Genomic DNA, 19833 nt, shown 5'->3' with positions numbered 1-19833 from the left:
ACCTACTGTGCGCAAACAGTTTGCCACTAAAAGCCCTCACTTTAACTAGCTGTGACTCCCTTTTTCGTGTCCTCTAACGTTCACCTCCTTTCAGGTACGTTGCCATTATGAAGCCGTTGAAGCCACGCATGAGTAAGCGGTGCAATCTGGGCATTGCGGCCTTCATTTGGATAGCCTCAATTGCGATTTCATGCCCCATGTTGTTCTTCTTTACAACCGGCGAAGTCGAACTGAAGGATGGTACCCGAATTGTATGCTACGCCGAGTGGCCTGATGGTCCCACGAATCACTCGCAACAGGAAAATGTGTAAGTATGATTTACGCTATTAAAACAAGGGAAATATGTAGTATATGCAAAGGTATTGACGTAAGTGTTTGAACACGTGTTCATGATGCTCAATTTGCTACTAAAAATGAAATGAACTTCACCTACTTAAATACTTGTGGTTTGATATACTACTTAAATTTGTAACCACGTACTTAAGTTAGATAACGGGTGATTTTTTGAGGTTAGGATTTTCATGCATTAGTATTTGACAGATCACGTGGGATTTCAGACATGGTGTCAAAGAGAAAGATGCTCAGTATGCTTTGACATTTCATCATGAATAGACTTACTAACGAGCAACGCTTGCAAATCATTGAATTTTATTACCAAAATCAGTGTTCGGTTCGAAATGTGTTTCGCGCTTTAATTTTGTTCAGCGATGAGGCTCATTTCTGGTTGAATGGCTACGTAAATAAGCAAAATTGCCGCATTTGGGGTGAAGAGCAACCAGAAGCCGTTCAAGAACTGCCCATGCATCCCGAAAAATGCACTGTTTGGTGTGGTTTGTACGCTGGTGGAATCATTGGACCGTATTTTTTCAAAGATGCTGTTGGACGCAACGTTACGGTGAATGGCGATCGCTATCGTTCGATGCTAACAAACTTTTTGTTGCCAAAAATGGAAGAACTGAACTTGGTTGACATGTGGTTTCAACAAGATGGCGCTACATGCCACACAGCTCGCGATTCTATGGCCATTTTGAGGGAAAACTTCGGACAACAATTCATCTCAAGAAATGGACCCGTAAGTTGGCCACCAAGATCATGCGATTTAACGCCTTTAGACTATTTTTTGTGGGGCTACGTCAAGTCTAAAGTCTACAGAAATAAGCCAGCAACTATCCCAGCTTTGGAAGACAACATTTCCGAAGAAATTCGGGCTATTCCGGCCGAAATGCTCGAAAAAGTTGCCCAAAATTGGACTTTCCGAATGGACCACCTAAGACGCAGCCGCGGTCAACATTTAAATGAAATTATCTTCAAAAAGTAAATGTCATGAACCAATCTAACGTTTCAAATAAAGAACCGATGAGATTTTGCAAATTTTATGCGTTTTTTTTTTTTTTAAAGTTATCAAGCTCTTAAAAAATCACCCTTTATATGTACTGCAAAGGGTGATTCATTTCGAATACTCCTACTTTTTTAAAGAAAAAAAACACAAACTTCAAATTTTATGGGGAATGTTTAATATTACACGAAAGCATATTATTTGGCATTTGTTTTTTGAAGACCATCCTTTGAGTCCAATTTTGGATAACTCGTTCGAACTTTTCGACTGGTAACTGGCAAATGACAAGCCGATGATTCCGTCGGCCTATAAACCACACTGCGTTTCTGGATGAAATGGTAGCTCTTGAATCACTTCAGGTTACTCTTCGTTCCAAAAGACGAAAACGTTGGATATTTTTGGAACTTTTGAAGAGCCCATAGAGCGAAGCAATGTCACTTGGGAAGGTCGAGCAGCATCAGTTCTAGCACAAACTATATTTGTACGCTTTTAGACGAATTCTATTATTGGAAATAAGTAAATCTTTAATTGTTTTATTTGACACAGAATTAAATCAGTCCAGTGCAGACTGGAAGAGATGTTACCAATTCTTAGCCATACTTAAATTTAAACCCTTAGCGTGACTTTTCCAAAAATTATACGCTGAACCAAAATATTAATTTTAAATAGTTCGTTAACTCTGGAATTCAAATAGAAATCTAATATCGAATTGATTTTCTATCCACTTATATTTCAAATTTCAAAAGCATGAAAATCCAGCCATAGACATTTTCTCTCCAAAAGAGATATAAACTTAATCACAAACTTGGAGATTTTAATATGAGTTATGCATATCTCCTCTATAAGAAATGAATTTTTTAAATACTTGCTTTAATCGATCAGAATACATACTTACATATTAATGTTCTCTAATTCTTTCAATTCCTTTTTTGTCACAAAAACAAATGCTACTCTTTTGCCCACCAGTAGCATTTCAACTTGTTTAAAAAATATCTTTTGTACAGCAATATTTGAGTTCAATTTCTCTCTTCCGAGTGCAAATATAAATAACCAAGCAATTTTTCAAATGCCCAACCAATTATATTTTTCATTAGCTCTGTACTTAACTTTACATCTCGGCAAAATCACAAATCCCAAAGCAATAAGTCGGACGCTTATGATAAATACGAAATTTATTTGTAAACAAAATTTCCCAAACACAAACGTAAAGGTCACCATAAATTTTGGAAATAATGTACTTAATCCTCGCTCAATTTCTTTTGTCCTTTTACTTTTCTTTACAGTTATAATATCGTTTTTATGATTCTCACGTATATACTGCCCATCATTTCGATGACGGTCACTTATTCACGAGTCGGCATTGAGCTTTGGGGCTCAAAGACGATCGGAGAGTATACACCCAGACAGGTGGAGAATGTTCGGAGTAAGCGGAGGGTGAGTACAATTCACTTACTATGATAAATGTTACTATCACTGCGTATCATTTCAAATAAAATCAAAATTTTTGGCAACCTTGTCCACAGTCTTGGAGTTTTTCTTTTCCTTCCGAATTGTTGCTTTAACCACTTTTTTATGCTCTTGCAACACGTTACTGCAGAATATAATGGTTTGTTCAATTAACGGTGGTTTGTATTACTTAAAACCAATCGCGATAGATATTTATGTAAGTATATCTACTAAAAAATGAGTACACGGAGCAGCAATTTTAATTTGGGGAGGAAGAAAAAGTCACACGGGGCCAAGTCTGGTGGATATGGTGGTTGATCGATGGTATTCATTGCGTTTCTGGCCTTAATTTTGGTCACAATCATGAATTGATGCGATGGTGCATTATCATCGAGTAAATTCCTTGAATTGTTCTTTTACAATTCTGGCCGTTTTCGACGGACGTTCACACGCAAACGCCTCAATACGGCTAAATATAACTCTTTGTTGACCGTCTGTCCTCCCGGAACAAATTGATGTTGCACCAAATCACGAGTATCGAAAAAATCAATGACGTATAATGAGCACCTTGATTTGAGCGGCTTTGACCTGTTTTTTTTTTTTTGACTTCGTCTCGCCCTTTCCCTCCACTCCGATGATAGTTGACTTGTTTGGATATCAAACCCATAAACCCATGTCTTTTCAGAAAGTTATACTGCTCTCCATGAATGTGTGGCAGGAATTCGCACGATCAAGAATGACCAAAGAGACCAGTTTACGGTTCTCTTTTTGAAAAAAGTGGGCTTTGTCGGGACGAGTCGAGCAAGAACGCATTTCATACCCAAGATATCCACGAAAATCATTCGAAAGGACACGCTAGAGATCTCTTGTCATCTCTCTAACTCTTGCGTGACGATTTTCAAGCTTCATATCCTTCACTCTTTTCATGTTTTCTTCAATTGAAAAAGTCAAAAGTTACACTTCTTCTTCTTTTCTGGCGCAGACACCGCTTATATTATAGCCGAGTTAACAACAGCGCACCAGTCATTTCTTCTTTTCGCTACGTGGCGACAATTGGATACTCTAAGAGAAGCCAGGTCCTTCTCCACCTGGTCCTTCCGACGGAGTGGAGGTCTTCCTCTGCTTCCCACGGCGGATACTGTGTCGAATACTTTCAGAGCTGGAGTGTTTTCGTTCATTTGAATGATATGACCTAGCCAGCGTAGCCGCTGTGTTTTAACTCGCTGAACTATGTCAATCTCGTCGTATATCTCATACAGTTCATCGTTCCATGGACCATAAATCTTTCGCAGAACCTTTCTCTCGAAAACTCGACTCATCAGTTGTTGTCACCGCCCAAGCCTCTGCACCATCAAGCAACACGGGAATAATGATTGATTTATAGAGATTGGTTTTTGTTCGTCGAGGCAGAATCCTACGTTGGATTTCCAGGCTGACATTGTTGGTGGTGTTAATGCTGGTTCCTAAGTATACTAAAACTATCTACGACTTCAAAGTTATGACTGTCAACAGTGACGTGAGAGCCAAGTCGCGAGTGCGACGACTGTTTGTTTGATGACAGGAGATATTTCGTCTTGCCCTCGTTCACTGCCAGACCCATTTGCCTTGCTTCCTTGTCCAGTCTGGAGAAACCAGAACTAACGGCGCGGGTGTTGAGGCCGATGATATCAATATCATCGGCATACGCCAGCAGCTGTACACTCTTATAAAAGATTGTACCTGCTCTATTCAGTTCTGCAGCTCTAATAATTTTCTCCAGCAGCAGATTGAAGAAGTCGCACGAGAGGAAGTCGCCTTGTCTGAAACCTCGTTTGGTATCGAACGGCTCGGAGAGGTCCTTCTCGATCCTGACGAAGCTTTTGGTATTGCTCAACGTCAGTTTACACAGCCGTATTAGTTTTGCGGGGATACCAAATTCAGGCATCGCGGCATAAAGTCAGCATGGGTGTGTGTCGATCCTTCTTTCACGGGTCTGTTCCAAGATTTGGCGCATGGTGAATATCTGGTCGGTTGTTGATTTTCCAGGTCTGAAGCCACACTGATAAGGTCCAATCAGTTTGTTGACGGTGGGATTTAATCTTCGGCACAATACGCTTGATAGAACCTTATACGCAATGTTTAGAAGACTTATCCCATAGTAGTTGGCGCATATTGTGGGGTCTCCCGTTTCGTGGGTTGGGCAGAGCACACTTAAATTCCAATCATTGTACATGCTTTCGTACGACCATAATTTGCAAAGAAGCCGATGCATGCGCCTTATCAGTCTTCGCCGCCGTGTTTGAATAGTTCGGCCGGCAATCCATCGGCCCCCGCCGCTTTGTTGTTCCTCAGGCGGGTAATTGCTATTCGAACTTCTTCATGGTCGGGTAGTGGAACGTCTGCTCCATCGTCATCGATCGCGGAATCGCGTTCGCCTTCTTCTGGCGTTGAACTTTTGGTGCCATTCAGCAAGCTGAAGAAGTGTTCCCTCCATAATTTTAGTATGATTTGGACATCGGTCACCTTTGGGGCTTCTACAAGAGTATGTCTGTCCGATCTTGAAACCTTCTGTTAGTCGCCGCATTTTTTCGTAGAATTTTCGAGCATTACACCTGTCGGCCAGCTTGCCAAGCTCTTCATACTCACGCATTTCGGCCTCTTTGTTTTTCTACCTGCAAATGCGTCTCGCTGCCCTCTGCAACTCTCGGTATCTATCCCATCCCGCACATGTAGGCTACCCAGAGGATACTTGGTCAAAGACCGGAAGTCATGAGCTGCTTGAGCCATATGTAAAAGAATCGTTTCTGGCCACATCCAAGAGAATGGCGATCAGAGAACTTTCCTCACTTGCGTGAACTTCTACACATGACTCCACTTTACACTTTACGGTATAAAAATCAAACTTCTATGAATTTGTCAGAATAAAAATTTGCGGAAATAATATCCTCAATATCTTCTTCACAAAAATTGTCAAAGTCGGACCATAACTTTTCAAGACCCAGACACCAAATATGTTGATCTGAGTGCAATGGCTGTGAGTGGCTTAGTATTGAATATTGACTTGCTCTTGTGTGCAAAAATTAGTAAAATTGAGTCAAAATGTTTCCAAGCCCAAATATACCTTATTTGATGTAGTGATGAGAACAAATTTGTTCTTTGTTCTTTGAAAAGAGAGCACTAAAATTTCATTTTGGTGAAAAACTGTATTTGGCCAAAGAAGGAATTAAATATTCAGTCTGTACTTCATCGACTTCAACTGCTTTAAATCCGGTAATGCAATGCATCAAAAGTGGCCACTTCATTCGAATACACATTATATTTGCCAGTATTCATATCGTCACCTGAAATGCAAATTAACGTAACAACATTTTCAGAAATTTACAGTGGCATGAATGAAACACGGAATAAAATGGAACATGAGTGAAACAAAATATTAATATTGGTTAAAACTGGTTTATATATGACCGCAGAACCAGAAAACGATGAACATATTTAATATTATGTATATAATTTGAAGTAGTGAAGCGTAATCAATAAGACACTCAATTTCGAATTTTTTGATGATACGTTATTTTGCATTTCAGGTGACGATATGTATATCCAACTAACTAATTATCTACAAAAGCCTTCATATATGATATTCGTTCAAAATTTACAATGAATTCATAATAATATCTGCTTTCACGGAAATTGATTATCTTTCTAGCAATTATCATTTCTTTTTAATTCTTGTCCCTGCAGGTAGTGAAAATGATGATGGTTGTGGTGCTGATATTCGCCGTTTGTTGGTTGCCCTTTCATATCTATTTCATAGTCACATCATGTTATCCAGCACTGACACAGACTCCTTTCATTCAGGAGGTCTATTTAGGCATCTATTGGCTGGCCATGAGTAACTCCATGTATAATCCGATTATCTACTGCTGGATGAACTCAAGGTATGTATATTCAAGTTAAAGTTTACAAATGCCAGTCATGCAGTCGACAGGTTTTCAATATAAAGGAGTATGTGACAATAGACATAAAAACATTTTCTTTCACTTGGCAGGGCAGGATAGATGTGAAACCATTTTTTTTTTATAAGCGCCGAGCAAAGTGAAATTTATGCAGTTTTGTGCAATTTTCACAAACATTTATAGGAAGAAGGGATGCGTAAGGCAAACCCCTGTATATAAACTTGGGAAAATTTACTAGACCCTTTTAATTGATTTAGAAATAACATCACAAAAAATTTTGCTCATTTGGTAGAGATTTTTTAAACTGAGCCAACCATAGTTTACGCTGAAGAAAAGAGTTAGACTTGTTTCGACAATAGAAGAAAGAGAGATATAAGGAAGTTCTTACGATTTTATATTTTTATTTGCTGGTCGAGCAGCTGCAGGTCGCACTCTAATCCACCACCTAACACACATAAGATAAAATAACTTAATTTTTAACAGTACTCAGAGCTCAATTCGAAGAATTTGCAACACAATAGAACACATATTATCTTACTTACAAACCACTATTGTTTAACCACTATAGTTTTATACATACGCTTTGAGCTAATAATCTATGCGGTCATTTCAGTCTATGCAATTATTCTTTTGTGTATAGCATCCGCACAGGGGATTTTTTTTTTTTTTTTGACAGATCAAAGTGATTGACGCATTATTTCACACAGTGTCATACAATTACTTTCTTCCTTCACCAAATAGTGCGTATATACAATACAATATATACTTTAGGACGACCGTTATTTCTCCAGTTAATTTGTTCAAAAACGTCACCTGAAGTTTCCCGTTTAGCCATAAAAAACAAAAATTCAACGTAATCAAGCTCATTGCTTTTTAATTAACCCGTGCCTAAATCATTTTACTTTTTCATATACTAATTTATATAGAATTTTTCATCTTTGGCAAAAACGTTTCTCTCTCCAGAGCAAAGAGCTTTACAACTTTAAAAAATTGAAATACTAATACAAACTTTTCGCTCTACACAAAAGTTCTGAATGATTTTTTTCATTAAAAAGTTCCTCTAAAGGTAATACGAGTATGCTGTTCAAATTAAGCATCAAAAATATAATACATTCATATGGTGCACCATGTCGTATGAGCAACACACTATGAATAAATCACTTCAATGGGTTCACTCGGGTGATTTGATGTATAAATCGGACTGTAAATATGTATGTTTTTTTCATAAAAATTCTCCCTTAAAGGTAATGCGCAGTTAAAGTTAGGCATCAAATGTTGATTCAGATAGTGCACCATGTCGTATGAGCTACACACTATGAATGCTCAAGAGATTTGATGCAAAAATCGTACGATGTATAACTCTTGAAGGAATTGTTTTATGAAAGAAATCATTAAGACCTGTTTTGTAGGGCAGAAATTTGTATATGTATTAGAATATCACTTTTCAAAGTAATAGATTTATTGCAAAATATCAAAACATTCATTGTTACATACGAGGTGTGTTCAAAAAGTATCGCGAATCGTAACTGACAGTTTTCTTCGATTGCAGGGGCGTGGTGCATCATGAGTTCTTGCCACAGGGAAGAACGGTCAATAAGGAATATTACCTGCAAGTTATGCGCAATTTGCGCGAAGCAATCGGCCAAAAATGCCCGGATTTGTGGAAGAAGAAAAATTGGCTGTTGCGCCACGATAACGCCCCTGCTCACACATCGTTGCTTGTGCGCGACTTTTTGGCCAAAAACAACACACTAATGATGCCGCAGCCACCGTATTCCCCAGATCTGGCCCCCTGTGACTCTTTCTTGTTCCCTAAACTGAAGAGGCCCATGAAAGGAGGACGTTACGCTTCTGTTGACGAAATAAAGACGGCATCGAAGGAGGAGCTGAAGAAGATAAACAAAAATGATTTTTTGAAGTACTTCGAAGATTGAAAAAACCGTTGGCACAAGTGTATAATATCTCTTGGGGATTACTTTGAAGGGGACAAAATAGATATTCATGAATAAATAAATAATTTTTGAAAAAACACAAAATTCGCGATACTTTTTGAACACACCTCGTACATGTTAAATAAATATGACTTCGGCACGGTTTGTATTGGAAATAAAAGGCTATTTTACATTGGATCCTTATTTGAACAAAGGGCATAAACTAAAATTTCAAGGGCCGTTTACAAAAAGAAAAGTTAAACTCTTGAAACAACGGACACCCTAATATACATGTAATGTAAACATGTAATGCTGTGGTCAATACTTTGTTCTCATTCGTTATTAACACCACAGAGCTTCTAATACTTGTTACAGGATGTTGAATGTATTAAGACTGTAAAAAAAATCGTATTTATTGTACACATAGAACTTTGGAAGTTGATTTACTTCTTTAATTCTCTACAAGAATTATGTTTAGAACTTCTGTCTGTCTATCACTGTCTTGTTAAATTTTTTATCTTTGCCTCAACGCTTAACAAAACTTGAACTTAACATTTTATTACATCCACTAGGATTTGTGGAACCCGCTCCGATCCATAAACGCTCTTTAGTTTTAGTTAATTAACTACTTAATGGTAGTGATGAGCGATATTTCACTACCGGTGATTTTTTCACTGTGATTGAAAAATCGCAAATCGCAACTGCGATCACTTTTTATAAATAGCAGTTCGCTTTTATGAACTGCGATTGCGATCGCAGTTCGAAACTGTGATCGCAGTTCGAACCAGTGATTGCGATCGCAGTTCGAAACTGTAACAACTTTCTTCAGGGTATTGTATATATCGTATATGCTATTTTTCGTCATAGCGGTTTGAAGTTTTGAGTGTAACGTTCTTATATAAAGCATTTTGTGATGAAAACAAGAATTGTAACTAATTAATTTCAGAAAAAATGATGGAATAAAAAAATTACGGGTTTTTAATATTTTCCCAAAGATTAGGAAACTCGCGTTAATTATTTGGTCTTGAAAATATTAAAAGCGGGTATTCTAAACAAACAAATTATCAACCACACTAATGGTAATTCCTTCTAAGAAATGTGTGAAACCATCATACTAACATACAAATGAACTATGCAATACGCTCTAAGTGTCAGGTAGCCGAACCGCTCCAATATTTGCGAAAATGTAGTGAAAAGAAAGGCGGAAAACCTACGTAAGTGGTAAGTGGAACAGACCCGGACTTTTATTCGGCCAAACAGTGTCAAATTGGCAGAATCTGCCGCTACAACAACAACAACGACGTTTGAACGTCGACTTAGTTGCGATCGCAATAACAATATAAAATCACAGTGATTTAAAAATAGCAATCACTGAAATCACAGTGATTTATAAATCGCAATATCGCTCATCTCTACTTAATGGAATAGTTAGAGAAAACATGTAGATCTAAACTTTTGCATAAAATCGCTTAAGCCTTAGCTAAGCGCAAATAAGTGAATTCAGGACACAGGTATTCACATTTTGCCAAAGTTTTGATCAGCTTAGTTGCAAATACCGCAGTGCTTTCAGTAAAATTCTCGATGCTGAAGATAAGCTGTTTGGAATGCCTGACTTTGTGAGGAGTAAACATCGAAGGCTGTGTATATAACAAAATTGTACAAGTAAAGTTCTTTTAAATTTTATTCCGTTTTTTGCTTTTTCCAAAAGATGTCTCTAGGGTCAAGCACAGGCCAATTAAATCGATTAAATCGTTTTATATCGATCTTGGACATTTGTGTCGACATTAGCCCAACAAAACATTGTTGAGATCTGTTTGCATCTCAAACTTATTCTCAACTGAAAATGTCTCTTTTTGAGCCGAACGGGAAATTTTGCTTTTCTTTTTTAATTCCAAGAAAACTGTGGTTGAGGACTCGTCCACGCTTTACTGAGGCTGACACATACATAGATAATATTATTACTCTATTACTACCATTTATATGATTTCTATTAGGTATTAAAAAAATATAGAATTTTTGTAAAGCAACTAGTGTTAGTTTACAAAAAAATGGATCATAAAGCATTTCGTGCGTTAATTAAGCATTGTTTTTTGAGGGAATAAGAGAAAAAACTTTTGGACCGTTTTTAAACAAAAAAAAACCTTAAATTTACAAAAAACGGCGTTTTTTTGTTTTTAGGCGTTTTGAGTTAGGACTTTGGTGTTTTTTTTTAAACACTATAATTTTTTTGATTATATAGGCATTCAAAGTAGTTAGAGCTTTGAGTAAAATATAACGGAGAAAGACTCGTGTGAACTAAATTCGATAAGCATTATATCCTCGAAGAGAGGAATATTAGTGCATTAGTATTGCATTTTTAGTGATAGACGAAACCATTACCATTAGTGTAATTGGGCACAGCATCGTGTTTCAATCCATCACCAGTATTCTGGGTATGGTAATGACATTTATGCGCAACCACAAATTTTGCCAAACTTATTTAAATGCATTACGTGTCGAGCTGATGGAACGAATCACAGATGGCGTAAAAGACACTTGCAGGGATGTAGGCAATTGCTTACTTATTGCAGTTTGACGAAATCTGCTTTTGCGCACACGCAGCATCTGGAATTAATGGCGGAGCTGTCACCTACAGAAGCAAAATGTTCCAACGACATTCTACTATGAACAAAAAAATAGTAAGACACGGCGCGAATATAGTTAAAAATTTGGCGAAAAACTCACGAAAAATCAATGCAGTATGCGACGGTGCATTATCGTGGTGCAAGTACCAAGAGTTGTCGGTCAATAACTCCGGCCTTTTTTTACAAATAGCTTCGCCCCTACGACGCATAGCACTCAAATTCTCCTATTATTCCTTGTTAACAGTTTAGCCGGTCCGAAGGAATTTTGAGTGCACCACACATCGATAATCGAAGGCGATATTCGGCCGATTGATCGTCGGTTTCCATATCGTAATTATAGATCCAAGATTCCACGCCAGTAATCATTACATCTTGGTAGTCGGAAAGCATTGTTTCACAGCCGTTAATGCGACGCTGTTTTTCGCAAAAATTTAGTAATTTTGGTGCTTTCACTTTTCTTAGGCCTAAATGATCTTTCGAACTGGTTTTCACTATTCCTTCCTTTATTCCAACAACGCCAGTAATAGCTTTAACTGTTAATTGTCGATTTTCAAACGCAAATTCCTTCGGTTTTCGCGCGAAATTTAAATTAAATCGTCTTACTATTTTTTGCCCACTGTCAGGGATTTGTACACCAAACATTCGTCACTTGACAGAATGCATGGGCTTGACTTCACATATCAATCAATTTCGATTTTTCTTCAACAGATTCCGTTACGGCTTCAAGCGATTCTTCCGTTGGTGCCCATTCGTTAAGGTCGACGAATCTCTTAATCGACGCGACAATATGACTTCCCGGTATTCCTGCTCGGGTTCACCGGATCATAATCGCATCAAAAGGAATGGTAAGTGTTATACTATATATTTAAGAGTAATTGTAACAGTACTTAATTATATTTGCAAGCTTGTATGCTTAGAAGTTAATCGAAATTTCACAATCACTTTTTCATTCGAATCTTCTTTCACAAAATAACCTCACATATTCATGTCACGTCAAAATTGTCTAATATTTTTCCGCCTGTCCACCATGTGACGTCATCTAAACTCATCTCCCAGTTGGACATTTCCCAGTCAATTCATCCTTTTGTGTGTCTCTTGCAGATACTCAGCGCTCATTTTTGTACACCTGTCCGAGCTCGCCAAAAAACCGTCGCGTAGCTTCACATTATGGTAAGTAAATAAATTATGGTAATTTCATAAATTTTAGGTGACTTATGGGCAGAAAAAGTGTACGCATGGCAACAGTCTCTATTTTACTTACTTTACCGACTTGGCCACCGCTTACCCACGCCCGTTGTTTCTTCTTTTTGACATTTGGCGCCGATTGAAGGTACCAAGGGTATTCAAGTCCTTCTCCACCTAATCTCTTCAACGGAAAAGAAGTCTTACTTTTCTTCGCTTCCTCCGGCGGGTACTAAATCGAATACTTTCAAAGCTGGAATGGTCTCATCTATCCGGACATCATGACCTAGCCAGCATAGCCACTGTCTCTTGATTCGCTGAACAAAGCATGTCAATGTAACCGTATATCTCATAGAGCTCATCCTTCTATCGACTGCGGTATTCGCCGCTATCAATGCGAAAATAACCATAAATCACATAACAGTCTTTAGCTGATTAAAAGTGTAGAACCGTCCTCAATTATTTTGTGGGCGTTACGTTTGCGTTTGCAGTATTTTCGCTCTCCCCTTATTATTATTTTAACGAGAGCAAATCAAAAAAAGTTCAGTAATTAAATTGTTGGCTGTCATTAACATCAGTTGTAGTAAACTTTTATACCCGCGCCAATTAGTCTAGAGAGCATTACCTCAAAATGGTCATTGTTGTTGTAGTCATTAGCGAAATGCTCTCCTCATTTGTTATTTGACGGAGAACCGTTACCAAAACCAGTTAGTACTAGGAAATGGACATTTTATGTTAATTTAATGAAGCACTTATCAAAAACAAGAGCAATAAATTGTAGTGATCACACAAGTGCCTCAAATTAAACTTATTTCGCATTAATTTAAAAACCTAGCATCATCTGTCATTTATGTTAATTGTCCTTCAACTTTTCCATGCCCACATAAAGTAACTTTTTCGCTCTTATCTCCTGCCAAAAATGCACCAATCAGCTTCAGGATCCAATAAAATACAAACAAAGTTTTATCGCTTGAACTCCTGGTAATACCGTAATTCCTCCGCAATCCACGAGCTGCTGCTGACAGCCAACAACATGTCACCATTGGATTTATAACACCAACTGAGGCTGTCTAATGTTGAGCCACTGCCCATTCTTGTCATGTGCATGCAGCTTCGAGTGACTGCCAACACAGGGCGGTTGTTAATCTTTTTTGTTTTACGATGAAAGCCGCTGGCTAGCCAGTTGAATAACAAATGACTACACAGTTGGCAGCAGTGTTCCACACTTAACTAACCCTGCAGGAAAAACTTTGAAATTTGATTTTATCTTCCCGCAACATACATATACAGAGTTTTCGTTTAAGAGTGATATGCTTTCTATTCAAAAAGCAACACACTAATGCGGCAACTCTTCCCACTAAATCAAGTCGTATGCAATGAATAGCACGTGCAATATTGACTTCTAAATCTTGAAGAGAGTCTAGTTTACTGCTAAGGACCAATAATTTCAAATTACTCCACAAGAAGTAGTCTAATGGTGTTAAATCACAACTTCTTCGAGACCATTCAATGTTACAATTTCTTAAAATAATCGAGTCTCCAAAATTTTCTCACAATAATTCGATGGTGTGTGTGGCATATATCCCCGTATTGTTGGATACAGATTCGAAAACCCAGTACAGAAAGCATAATAGATTTCTTACTGTAACATTAAAGCTAGAAGAGATTAAAGATATATACGCGGTCCGATAGCTAAACACCGTTTTATTTCTAATCAATGCAATTGACTCAGTAGCGTTCTATCTTCAAAAACGCTTCTGATATATATGATTTCTGGGAGAGTCCAAAGGAAGGAAGGATGACTTTACTTCTCAATTGCCTACTCAGTCCGAAGTAGCACCTTGGCCAGAGTTATTCTGCGTTGGATTTCGAGGCTGACAAGTGTTTTATGATAATACTGGTTCCAAGATAAACCTAATTATCTACGATTTATTAGTGTGGGTTATTCACGCAGGTCATAATCCACCCCGATTTTGGAGATGTCTACTATCTCAGCCAAGCAGTGCACCTTCAATCGTGGTAGCCGTTTTCGAGGCACTTAGCTGGGGCTCATCACAAACTGACGTGCGACAACGTCGAAAGCTCGGAATCGGATCATTACCAAGCCTACAAAAAAAATCATTCATCAAACAGTACTACATATACGTGAATCCTCCATTTTTAAGAAAAAAATCTTACAAAGTACTTAACCGATTTTACTCAAATTTAGTTCATGTCCCACCTTGACGCTGTTTAAAAATAGTCAATCAATTCAAAACTATGGTATTGAATAAATAGAATTAAATAGTTCTGCTTGTGGTCGGAACGTTTTAAACTCCTGTTTTTTTTTTTGTAAGAGAACGAAGCTTAAACAGAGCGAACAGAGGAATGGCGAGTCAAAAACGGCATGAAGTTCTTATAGTTACTTAGGAATTTGGTGAAATGCCAAAATATGGTTTCGTTCTTTCACGTTAGATGCAGCTATTCCCAAAACTCTTTAATATTAAAGTTTACCAAAAAATTGTAAAAGCCGCTTCTATATTGTGAATAACTCTGCATTAGCGCAGGGATCTATATACATATTTTTACGCCCCATTCCTCATTTTTATTGAAGTCTTGAGGAGTTTCACGAATACGGTGGCACCCTGATGACGTGCTTTTGGTTTAAAGTGGGCACCTTTTCTTTGAATAGCTCTAAATGTTAGCCAATTTCAAAATTCAAATTAGCTTAAGCCTCTTCCACAGTCGCTCCACGTTCAAAGACCTTTTTATGTACATACGAGTTTATATATTTACATAGTGCTTATTTGGTTTTTACTACATTTCCTTGCGTCAATTACTGTATACCATTTGCTACTTGCTATTTTCAGGTATGTTACGTAATTCCACAATAGTATCCCATCGAGATCCGATGCGACACTCTGCGCCAATTGGCACCAACAACACCGGCGCATATCACCAACGCTTCACCATTAGTCACTGCGGCAATAGTCACGAGCTTACATCGCTGACGTCGTTAAGCGGCGCACCGGGTGCGGGACAATATGGCATCGTAATGAAAGCTGAGCCCATCAAAATGGCGCTGCGAAATGGCAGCGCACAACAAGTGTCATTGCCATTGTGGCCAGCGACAGTTGAAACAACCGACACCGAATCATCAACAACAACACCGCCACTGCTGCCGCCGCCATCCACACTTGGCGTTGGGGAAGTCGTAGGTGTTGAAGGTTGTCGTGTTGGTGATGCTGATGGCAGTGTGTGCCGTGTGGATGAGACAAACGTGCGTGTCGCATCTTGACAGTGTGAAGGCGCACGCAACAACAACAACAGTGGTAGCGTCAAAGTAGTTGCGGAGCGTGACAAGTACAGCAATGGTTTAGCAGACGGTTTGGAATATAAAAATGTCAACGGTAGTACAAAAGCTTATGCTATTAGCAACAGCAGCAGTAACAACAATAACAACAAGCATCGGGCGATAGATGCCACAGAAAGTGGCAACACAATAGGTGCCCCAATAACAAGCACAACAAAAGCCACAACAACTACACTGCTGTCGACCAACACGCCACGCGGCATTTTCGTCTCGTCTACGACAGATGATAAAACATGGCTGTAAATTAGCCGTATAAGAGATGGTTTAGGGAAACACATGCTTGGCAGACACAGCCCAGTGGGTGACCAGAATAAAAACAACAACGCTGGGTTGTCCCATGTCTCGTATGTGAATGGTCGTGATAAAAGTTGACACTGGAAAGTGTGTTACGTCCAACACCTGGTGGACGATATGAAGAAGATGTGCTGCGCAGTTCTGGTGATATCGTTGCTGATAACCATTGACATATCTAATTTTAGAAAATTTAGTTTGAAATTTAAAATAGTAAGAGAGATAGTGGAAAAGAGCGGTCTGCGCTGCTACAAATTTAAACAGCTATTCCATTCGTAGGTGATATTTCTTGAAACCAAATTGGCCACTCTTGACCTAAATGCGGACAATGTGATTCTTTAGAGGCATTATAACCTCAAATAGTTACAATGAAATATTAAACACAAACTCACGTACGACCCTAAGAAAACTAAGCAAACTAATGGAATTGTAATATATTAATGAATTATGGTTTAAATGCGAATTATTCATAGTTAGACCACTTAAGACATAAGCTGCTGAATGTAACATACAGAAAATATTAAAGTTATTTAAAATATATGTATATTTACATAAAAGCTCGAACTCGTATAAATGTATAAATGTCAGCACAAGGACTAAGTCATAACAGCCTTAAAGTGCTTATGTATATATGTATGTAGATAAGAAAATATTAGAATACAATTGACTAAAAAAGTTTATATTTTAAGCTTAGTGTTTCACTATTAAGCTTTGCACTCACATATGTAAAAAAAAACTCACTATACCTTATATTCGAAGTAAAGGGATTCACGAAAGTTTATTGAGTAAACAATATAAATAAGAACAGACGTGTTCGAAAAACTAAGAGAAACCAAAGTTAACACAGAAATCCATGAATAAAATTTTTCGAAAGTGTTTTATTTTTAATTTTTTTCGGCAAACATTTGTGCATGGCTAGAGTTTTTAGAAAACCCAAAACTTGGTTATAAAATGCACATTATAAGCCCGAAACAGTCTGTTCGAAAAATAATATAATAGGTGTACAAAAATGTATTTACTGTAGATTAAAGTACACGACTGTCTTTATATTTGGTCAACTAAGTACCATAATTTGTTATTACTTTTGTACGTCTGCAGTACAAGGAATCTAAACGAGCGCGCCATCTAGAGAGTAGTATTTTTCGCAAGCATTTTTTGTTAATTTTCCATAATTTTTACAAATATTTTGGTTTGCCGTGTCCCACGTTTAAGGAAACCATACCGTCTTCTTTCAATTAATGACCTTTGTCAGTTTATTTTGCAATGGTTCCTACAAGGTGTGTTCCAAAGTAAATAGGACGGGCGCAACGTCTTGGGGGCGGCAAAACGCTCTTCGATGGTATTTAAAATCTCCGATTCGGGCAAAAATTCCTGCAAATTGTGTTAAAAGTGTACAAAATATAGGGCGAAAATGGATTTTTTCTATGGCTTTTAATAAGATGTCTTGTAAATTTACTATCAAACCTCATGAAACTTGTAGGTAGGTAGATAAAAGGGGCGGCAGAACATCCTTGGCCCCGGACGCCCGAAGTTGTAGCTACGCCACTGTTGTGCTGTCTTCATAGTCAAGCAGAATATGTATTTAGATATTTTAATAATATGAAAAAAGTTATGAAATACTCAAACAGTTATGCACTATTGAAAAAGGTATAACCATTTTAACCGTTGCCTGCTCGATGGATGTCTAATAAATTTTAGGAGAGATTTTTTGATATGAACAAGTAAATAAGAGTTAAGTTCAGGTTTAACTGAACATATCTTACTCTTGCAACTTGCAAGGATTAAAGCCAGTGAAATTTCTTGAGCTGCAAAATATCTACCAGAGGATATGTACCATATATAGGTACAAAATGTCTGTTAGTTATACGGGGTCTAGGGCGACTTTTCACCTAACACAAATATGCACCGTTATAAGAAAAACACGATCTCTCAATTTCATTAACATAACTCACATATTGTCCGATATATGGGGTATAAAGTCGGAATTTCGAAAGTCTTTATTCAGGTATATGGCGGCTACGGAAAGAATTGACTCCATTTAAAGCACACCGACGTACCGTTATCAGGAAAGTATTCTCACTGCATTTCAACTATATATCGCACACATTGACCGATATTTTCGGTCAAAAGTCAAGTATAAGTAGTGGGGTAAACATATTCTGTACCAAGGTGCTTTAACAGTTTTTCCGATTTGCCCAATTTTTCACTATATTTGGCATACTCTAAAGGCATTATTCGTGCAAAGTCTTATCCCCCTCATATTAATTGTACACTTGAAAGAAAAGAATCAGATGGAATTTGAAATTGTGTTTTACGGGTAGTGGGCGTGGCTGTAGTTCGATTTCGCCCATTTTCCGACTTAAACATTAAAATATCAGAAGAATGCCACATAACACATTTGGTTCAAACGACCACGACCATCCTCCAATTTTGACTCCGTCTTCATTAAAGTCCTGTCATATCATAGCAGCGGGTAAAATTTAATGTCCCTAGCGTATTTAGTTATTGATTTAAAGAGTTTTTTTTAACACTACCGTTATGTAGGGAGGGAGCGGGGTTATCATCCGATTCTATTCATTTTCACACTGTCGGTAAAAGTTCTTATAATATTTGCTAGCCTAGGCGAATTTTGTTGTTGTTGGCTTTGGAGATATAAACATTAAACATATTAGAGAGAGGGTCACGCCCACTTTTTCAAAATATTTACCCACTGGTGAATAATCTATATTCATTTAACTTTTGAGACAGTATATTTTTTACGAAGAAAGTTATCAGTTTTCGACCAAGCAAAACAATAAACAGACGCTAATTCTCCTTAAAAATATTCCATCGGCTATATTCCTCAACCCAACATTGCATTGATTATTTATTTTATATAAATATACTTTTAACCACAATTTAGAACCGGAAAGAGTTTTTCGTTCATAACAAAACTAAAACTGAATCTATTAAAAATTGCGTCAATCGAAGAGGCTTATGCTCTTATTGTTTTATTAGTATTATAACCGTTGGAAAATAGTTTTCTAGTACAACACATTAAACCTATAAATTGTATTTTTTTTTAATTTTTATATTGCAAAATATTTAATCTAAGCTGGTTATCATAATTAATGCCATCCTGCCACTTTATTGAACTTTTGTTAATACCCACGTAACTGAGAGAAATACAATAAAATACTCGCGAAAAAATAAGAACATAACTATTTTATTTTTAGCTAATATATTTAATTATTTTTTCATATATTTAAGTACAATAAATAAAACAAGTATGCAATAAATTCAATTTTATGTAAGGTTGTATCAAATCACTAAACGTTACAAGCTGTTCCAACAGATGGAATTTTGTGCACATCAAAGTAGTATATACCATACAAATAAAATTTTTATTTAAAACTGTTAAAAAAGGATGAAAAATATAAGTTAAGGCTAGTGTATAAATTTCATAAAAAATATTTGTTACCATTAATTGTTGAACACACTGTATTTACGCGCTTCTGCACGCTACTTTGTACATACAAATTTACGACTATGTGACTAGCTACCTACAACTAAAAGGAAAATTGTGATTGTGGTTATTGGTAAGGAGAAAGATTCGATTTTAAACAGGGAAAAATTAAATATGTTTACAGATGTATATAAATATATATGTATGTATTTGACTGTTGATTATGTGAGAGTGTATATTTGTATAGTTATACAGATGCATTTGAAGCAAACTATAAGAATAAGGTATTAA

At 37.2% G+C, this 19833-nt stretch overlaps 1 protein-coding gene across 7 annotated transcripts in view; it reads left to right on the top strand.

The window, feature by feature from the left end:
• The window catches only part of LOC105222913 (tachykinin-like peptides receptor 99D), a 453112-nt gene extending 433611 nt beyond the window's left edge, over window positions 1-19501 (top strand). For 5 of the 7 annotated variants that reach the window (XM_049450610.1, XM_049450611.1, XM_049450608.1 and 2 more), the window contains 6 exons: window positions 95-307; window positions 2620-2770; window positions 6503-6699; window positions 11981-12117; window positions 12329-12442; window positions 15304-19501. In XM_049450610.1, the coding sequence (XP_049306567.1) occupies window positions 95-307; window positions 2620-2770; window positions 6503-6699; window positions 11981-12117; window positions 12329-12442; window positions 15304-15731 (1240 nt within the window). In that variant the 3' untranslated portion in view covers window positions 15732-19501. The remainder of the gene's footprint in view (window positions 1-94; window positions 308-2619; window positions 2771-6502; window positions 6700-11980; window positions 12118-12328; window positions 12443-15303) is intronic. The other 2 variants (XM_049450612.1, XM_049450613.1) reach the window with 1 other exon arrangement.
• The last annotated feature ends 332 nt before the right edge of the window (window positions 19502-19833 follow it).

This window comes from Bactrocera dorsalis, chromosome 2 (genome assembly GCF_023373825.1).
Source record: "Bactrocera dorsalis isolate Fly_Bdor chromosome 2, ASM2337382v1, whole genome shotgun sequence".
Lineage (NCBI taxonomy): Eukaryota > Metazoa > Arthropoda > Insecta > Diptera > Tephritidae > Bactrocera > Bactrocera dorsalis.
Note: the sequence above shows the minus strand (reverse complement) of the source record. Positions and strands in the feature narration are given on the sequence as shown.